Consider the following 8126-nt stretch of genomic DNA (forward strand, 5'->3'; position numbering starts at 1 on the left):
TTTTTGGTTCGGATGTTACATAACATTAGCATATTGATGTCACCACAATTTTTTTTAATAAATGTTTTCTGATGCCATCATACTAATGTCAATAATACACATCATGCTAGCATCATCATGCTGATGTCAACCTTAAAACTTGCAACATGTCGTCTGACATTATGTTGATGTCAACCGGACACATCATGTCGATGCCATCATGATGAGTTAGTATGTCCAAAGACGACACGTTGTTTGGACCTTCTTCCAGCTCCTGTCGGGTTTGCAGGTTAACCAGTTTTGCTGCAAAATGACTTGTGTGACTCGATTTCTACCTGATTGAAAAACTCATTTCTGGCCACTATTTCCCATTGTTTCAGGGGCGGTTCAATTGTTTGGTAACAAGTAAGCAGAACTAAGTCCACTTTTGGCTAATTTTAACCCAAAACTAAAGCACAATTAACTTGAATATATGCATGAGCTTTCATGGGTTTCATGGTTTTATTTTGTTTCAGACAAAAATTAAGTTCAAATCTGTTTCATTCCACACAAAACCTATTTAACAATAGGGGTCATGATTTTAACGAGAAATAAATTTTTACCATAATCACAAAACAGGTTTATTATTTAATAGCTACACAAAACAATGATATATATTTGACATAACAAAACAATTGAAAAACTCCATATATAAAATTCAGAGAAGGAAAAAAAAAAATATATATATATATATATATGGATCATAGATCAAAACATCAAGGCTTGTATATATAATGATACAGTCAACAAAATTAATAGATTGTGGAAAAATAAATTATTGTATGTGGCTTTAATACCAAATGTTGAAGCAAACAACAATTATAATACTATTAAGCCATAGATCGTACACAATAAATTTCACTAAAATAAACAAATTAATAGTAAAACTACTAACCTCCAAAAGTAGCCATTTATAATCTTGATATGCAATATGTAAAGTAGAAAACATGTGATAGAGTGTTTAAAATGGACACACTACTTTCTAACTTTTCTCTTATAGATCAGTGGCGATCTCTCAAAACTCTAAGAAAAATGCATCGTATGTATATTTCCACTTACCTTATTAATAAAGCCGTAGCCTTTTAAAAATTGAAGTTACATGCAAGTCATATGACTTATCCATTATTTTGACTCACACCAAAATAATAATTTAATAATAACTATAATTAAAGAATTATGGATAAGTTAAATCAGCTTTTAGAGAGAGTTGATATTCCAATATAATGGATCAACTGGAGTGTTACAAAAAATATGCATAAAAGGACTCTACTATATGAGTCAGTAAATAAACCAATATCATTAATGACTCAAATAAATCCTGTAAGTGAGTTGTTAATTATGACAAGTCCACATTATATATATATATATATATCTAACTGACGAATCCATAGGATGTTTGTATGGTTAACGAAGGTAGAATCAACTCTTTGGATGAAAATTTCTTCCTCCCCCGGTCCTTTCTTTATTGCTAACCAACATGCCCTTTAGATTAGTCTGTTTTCTTTGCAGTGAGAATAAATCTAGAAAAGAAAGGCCCTCTGTTTGGTAATAATATTTGGCTATAGTAGTCATCACCTTGGTAATCATCATTATTAATTGGTTTGTATCTATTTCAACTTCTACTTTTTAAAACTATCATGTAGTTAATTCATTTTTAATAGCATACTTAGAGCACCCAGAACATGAAATAAACAAAGAGTAGGTTGGAATGCTCTTAGAGGATTTTTAATTTTTTAAAGTAAAAGAAAACCTTTTAAACTTTTCTTCAACTTTCAATTTGTCTTATATACTTTTTCTAAAGAAATTTTCCCTTTAAATTTTGCATATTATCAATCTACCCATTTTTTAAACTTTTTGAGTAGGATTTTGGATGAAATTGACAAATCAATAGTAAAATTACTTGTTAATATAAATCAAGTATATTAAAACCATTACTTTTTTATCAACAAGGTGTTGGTTATGTTGGTAATAAACTGTAACCTTAATAACTTGGCCAGAACTTGGAGTTCAAGTTCGAATAGATATTGCTGGGGAGAAGAAAATACAGTTAATACTCTAATCTTCGAATATAGATTAGATTTATATTCTATTGGGTATGGAGATATTCTCTCGTCAAAGATAAAAAATAAATCAATACTTTTTCAATGAACAAGATTGTTAAAAATAAAGAAAGAATAAAATATTCTCCATATTCTATTTCATTTTTTATCAAATTTGTTATGAATATTTTATTTTATTTTATTTTTATCAAATTTGTTATTTCATTTATAGCTGGTAAGTAGTATTAGATTGTGATTGGAATTATTTTATCACAATCCCATGCTTGATGTGAGTAGGTAAAACGAGTCCACCAAATAATTTTCTTATAGGGGATAACTAATCCCATGTAAAAAGGGTGGGATAAAATTATTCTATTCATGTTCGACTTTTTATGACTTTTTTATTTAATCTTTATTTCTTTACTTATTTTTTTCCATATTTATTTTTATTTTTAATTCATTATTTCTTTTCCATTTTTCCTCCTTCTCTTTCTTCTTCATTTTCTTTTGTTATTTTTTTGAAATTTTTTATCCTCCTTTTTCGTAATTATCTTCCTTTTCTTTTTTTCTTTTTTATTTTTTTCTTTTTCCTAGTATCATTTCCTTCTTAATCTTTGTTCTTTTCTCCATTTTTTAATCTTTGTTTATTTTCTGTTGCATTAGTTCTAGTTCAATTTTCTTTTTCATCTCTTCTTATCTTTCCATTTGCCCTTTTCTATTTTATTTTGGTTTTTTCAGTTTTTTTCCTTTCTTTATAAGATGTCTAGATTGATAAATCCAATTTTACTAGTTAATATTAATGATTTTATATATTAATAAGATTAACTTTTTAAAAAAAATAATAAGATAAAGGACTTATAATTTTTTATATTAAACTTATTTAATTTAAATCATCTTGTTTCATTTAAAAATCAATTCAATGATAATTATATATCTAAAATTAGTCTCGTATAATTGACATCAAACACAGGACTGGATTATTCTTAAGCCATCCAATCTCAATCCCAGTCCTAATTTCAAGTCACTCCAATCTTGTTTTACCAAACGGGGGCATATAAACAATTAATTTGAATATTAACCAATCAATTTTTAAAATTCAAACAAAAAAGGAAATATTTCATTTACACCTCGAGAGGTTCTGGATTAATACAAAAATATTTCTCAAATTTCTAATAATATCACCTACATCTTTTCGAGGATTTTAAATTACTTTATACCATTATTTAAGTTAAATTACTTTCAAAATTTCCTTTATTTTTTTAACGGTTAATTAATTTGAAAAACTTTGAAGTTTTGTTAATCTATGCTTTAATTATTTTTTTAAACTAAATTTTTTTTTTTAGTTTGAAAAATAAAAACCATGTGGAATTTAAATGAGATAATTTTTTTTTTTTTAAACTAAGTTATAATTCATCAAATATATTTTATTAAATGCATTAAAATGTATTATAATTTTTCAAATATATTCAACTATAAGGTTTGTGATAAATATTTCATTTAATTAATATATAAGAAATGAAAAACTTATAACATAATTTAAATAAATATTAGTTAAAAATATAAAAAATAAAAAAAATTTCAAAATAATTATTAAAAATAAAAAAATTTGAAAAGTAATTTATCTTAAATAAGAATTTGAGAGTAATTTTATATTTTTTTAAGGTGTTGTGGATGGTAGTATTAAAGCGACATGTTTTTGTAGTTACTCAGGATTTATTAGAAATGATGTAAATGAAATATTAAAGAAAAACAGAAAAAGTTTAAAGGAAAGGGCAGATTGGGAGTTATGCAAAAATTTTAAAGAGAAATTGGTGAAAGTAGTAGTTTGAAAAGGGCAAATGGAAAAGGGTAATTGGTAATTTGATATTTTCTGACACATGCTTTCCCTCCCTCAAAAACTTCCGTTTCTACCAAAGACTGTCAGACACTCAGAGCTGCCCTCCTCTCTCTCTCTCTTTCCCATTCTCTCTTCCTCGTTCCTTCTTCTACATCGCTTTATGCTCTGTTCTCGGTTGAGGTTTTCTCCATGGTTGAATTGTCCACTTTCAGGTGCATGAATTCGATTCTTTGAATCCAAATCTTAATTCTTTTGCGTGGGGATGAAATTTAATTGATTACCTTTTCATTTCGTTTTCACCACTTTTCCATATCTCCTTACGACTATGCAGCTTTTAACATTTTTTATTTCGCTGCTTTTCTCTTCTTATTCTCTTTAGATTTTTGGTCGTTGTTTTTCGTTTTTGTAATATATTTTTTTTAAATTAATAATTTACGTTACGGTTTCTGTTTTGTTGATTTTATCGTAACTGTTTTCTGATACTTCCTGAAAGTATTTCTGTTTGTTATTCTTATCTATGTTTTTATAATCATTATTTGGCATTTCCTTTATCTGCATATAAGCACTTATAATTTTCATTCATAATTTCGAGGGTTATCTGAGACTGGTCTGTATTAGGACGCAGAATCTTTGACATTTAGGTAGTGTTGACCGTGAATGAGTGTTGTATATTTCTCTTTTTTGGGTTTGAGGCATTGATGTGCATTGATTTTCGAAGCATTTCTTATTGAACTTTATATATGAGATTGATTTTCTGCATTTTATAGGTTCCTTAGGAAAATGATTTTGCTGCAGGGGACCCTCCAAACCTTGAGTCAGTTAATAGTTATAACGGGTTAGTCTTTGCTGAAGATAGGGGCTTTGCAATGAGGTTTTGGCTGTTGCATTTGGACTGATTGCTTGTGAGACAGAGGAGCTATCAACAACTCAAAAGTCTATTTATATATGGATAAAACTGGTATCCATCCCGTCAGCGAAGGAAGCTGTTTTGAAAGACCCATGATAACCTTCAAGCGAAGAAACAAATCGAACCCAAACGACGTTGCCGAAGTAGAAGAGATTATAAGCAGCAGAGAATCGAAAAACCACAGGACAAATTCTGTAAATGAAGGAGATAGACTCAGTGCCTTGAATGACAATGTCCTCCTTCATCTCCTCTCCTTCTTGCCCACCCTAGACGCCATCAGAACATGCGTTTTGTCAAAAAGATGGAGTTACCTGTGGACTTTTGTCCCGGCCCTTAGTTACAACCTGGAGCGCACAAGTTGTTGTAAAAATGTTGATGAATTTGTTTCCTTCGTGGAGAAGACCATAATTCTTAATAAGTCTTCCAAGATGTTCAAATTTTTACTTAATTTCCAGCAGCATTTTGGGGAGTGTTATATGGTCCATCTTGACTCTAAAGTTCTGGATATCTGGACTCGCTTTGCGACCAAGGCAAATGTAGAGGAGCTCTGTCTTGCATTATATGAAGATGATTTTGGCCTACGATGCACTATGGATTATAATCTGCACATGAATTACTCACTGCCCAAGCATATTTTTGGCTGTTCATCTTTGACCAAGTTGTATCTGTCACACTGTAATATTGTGCCTCATGGAGTTATTACCTGGACATTACTCAAGAGTTTATCTATTAAGAATACCAAAGTAAGTGATGATGTGATGCAGAAAGTATTGTCCGGGAGTCCAGCACTTGAAGTTCTGGAGATACGTCGTTGTGCTGGGATTAATCGTCTGGATATTACTTCTGCCAGTGTGAGAAAATTGGTGATAGAAGACTATTGGATATGGAATAAGGACGATATTAGCTTTATATATCCTAGCTCGGAAATATTGGAAATCTTGGCTCCCAATATAAAGGTATTGGAACTTTTAGGTCATTTTGGGACAAAATGTCAACTGGTTGATGTCTCATCTCTAGTTAGTGCTCATATTGGTTTTGAGTTGAATAAGCGACTGGTGGCCGTTCCTGATTCTACTAGAGCAGCCAAGTACTACAAAGAAAGTCAAAACATGCTGAGAGAACTCTTAAGTAGTGTTCGGTTTGTCAAGGAACTCACATTGGGTGCTTGGTGCTTTCAGGTTCGTGGTTAATACCTGCATTTTGTTTATTGTTTCTATATTTTCTTTGCAGCTTGCTACTCTTTTCCATTCTATTCGAAGTTTGCTACTTTTGTAATCTGTTTCAAATATATAGTTCTTATTTGATTTTATTAAAAAAAAGAAAAAAAGAAAAAAAGGAAACCCACTTTGATGAAACAGAAGCGAATACCATGCATAAAAACAAAATTACGATGTATATATTCTTAAAGTTTTAAAACTTAATGAAACCGGTGTTAAAGTTGTTTTCTACTTTAATTTTGTTTTATTTAGTAAAAGTCAACCTCCAAAAGTATGTCAAATATTTCTTATCGCACTTGAAATTGCTATTGCAAAATATTTATAATAGAAACGGACACAGTAAGTACTGGGCATTCTACAGAAGCGTAATCGTTGGTGGTGATTATATAGTTGATAAGACAGTGTAGGTAAGTTGTAGAATTTTGATGGAACTTAATATTGCATTTGTAGCATTACTCTTTTATAATTTGTCAATTTATCCTTCTTGTGTTTAATTTGCTTCTTAAATTTCATGTCTTGTGAAGATTATAACCAAGTTGCTTGAAGTGAAATATTTGCATTCTCCACTACCAGAGTGCGAAAGTTTAATGCTGAAAGCGAGAATAAGAGAGTGGGAGCTACAGGGCATGGCAAAGCTGCTAAGAAATTTTCCTCCTCTGGTCAAATTAACCATAGATGCTGCAACTTGTAAGGTACGTTTCCTAATTTTCTTACAACTACTTCCCATATCACTGCCTATCCTTTCCATTTCATTTTAGTTCGCTAATGAGCCAGGAACAGTTGCTTCAAGTACTTTGATACATTATTGTCTTGTTTATAAAATTGATCCAATTAGTACTTTGATCCATTTTGCTTTGAGGAACCTAATCTGATTATAGGTGCTCTGAGTTGTCTTTTTATGTGTCAGCGTACTCAAGATTTGTTGGACCATTTTGGAGCTGAGGTAAAGATCTCCTGGGCATCCATAGGAAAGACTTTCAATTCTCTGCTCTTGCATGATCTCAAGACTGTTAAGATTGTTGGTTCTTGTCTGTGCAATGAGAAGCAATCGATAGCGCTTGCTGAGTTCTTGCTTAAGAATGCAAACGTACTGGAGACGATGGTTTTTACCGTATCAAAAAAAGATTGTTTCCTGAAATATGAAGAGTTTGGTTATCCTAGATGTGTTCCTGCACGTTATACTACCGAAGATGTGCTAACAATTGCTGGAAAGTTGCTAAGCTTCCCGAGATCCTCGCCTCATGCAAATATCAGCTTCTCATGGTCTATGCTTTGATAGAAGAGACAATATTGCAAGGAACTTCTGGGACCTGAATTGCCTTGCTTCCTGTATTCATTATAATTGCTTTCTGTTCTTTGGTACTATCAGTGCTATGTACTCGCTTTCTGTATTTTCAATTACGACTGCTATCTGTTCTTTCAGTCCTTTGACCTTACTCTCTGTATTTGTTTTGTAGTTGCAGATGATGTTAATTCGCCAAATTTGTTTACCATATGTGACATTATTTGATATTATTTCCGTAATTTTGAGTTATATTAAAAAAATGTTTCATTAATTGCCATCCATAATTTGGTAAGCAAGCTACATTACTCGTAAACTAATTAGTTTACTAGATGCTTAAACTCTTCATCACAACAACAAAAAGTGGCTCATTTTCTGAAATACACACATTGCACTTAAATATGTCCATATCATAAAACACCTAAAACTAAAATTGAAAATTTTAAGTTGATTGCAACAAGGTCTACACAAGAAAGCTTACCCTTACAATCCAGGAGAATTCTTGGTTACACATTGTGTACCAAGTTGGATTACATGATGGCGCACAGCTAATGTAGAAGCTCCATGTGTTCCAATTAATCCCGGTCATTTAAAATAATCCACTTCAACCTCTCCACATATGTAATGCCTTCTAGACTCCATCCATATTTATTTTATTTATTTTCCTTTTATCCCCTTTCCTCCCACTTTTCGTTCTCCTCCTCCATGGTATAAAAGCAGAGGTCTACTTTCCTCCAAACCAATCACCGGCAAGATGATGATCTCTTTGGAGTCTATGGTTGTTAATAAATTGAAGATCGTAGTCAATTCCTTTTGCATGCCCACT

General features: G+C 31.2%; 1 protein-coding gene across 2 annotated transcripts; it reads left to right on the plus strand.

Annotated features, from left to right (window-relative positions):
- The first annotated feature begins 3921 nt into the window (after positions 1-3921).
- On the plus strand, positions 3922-7558 carry LOC107415276 (F-box/LRR-repeat protein At5g02910). 2 transcript variants are annotated; one of them, XM_016023577.4, is made up of 4 exons: positions 3922-4106; positions 4662-5979; positions 6543-6710; positions 6926-7558. In XM_016023577.4, the coding sequence occupies exons 2-4, from the start codon at positions 4840-4842 to the stop codon at positions 7292-7294; spliced, it is 1677 nt and encodes a 558-aa protein (XP_015879063.2). In that variant the 5' UTR covers positions 3922-4106; positions 4662-4839; the 3' UTR covers positions 7295-7558. The 2 variants fall into 2 exon arrangements, with proteins under 2 accessions (XP_015879063.2, XP_048320840.2); XM_048464883.2 differs by having other exon boundaries at positions 4690-5979.
- The last annotated feature ends 568 nt before the right edge of the window (positions 7559-8126 follow it).

This window comes from Ziziphus jujuba, chromosome 11, assembly GCF_031755915.1.
Source record: "Ziziphus jujuba cultivar Dongzao chromosome 11, ASM3175591v1".
NCBI lineage: Eukaryota > Viridiplantae > Streptophyta > Magnoliopsida > Rosales > Rhamnaceae > Ziziphus > Ziziphus jujuba.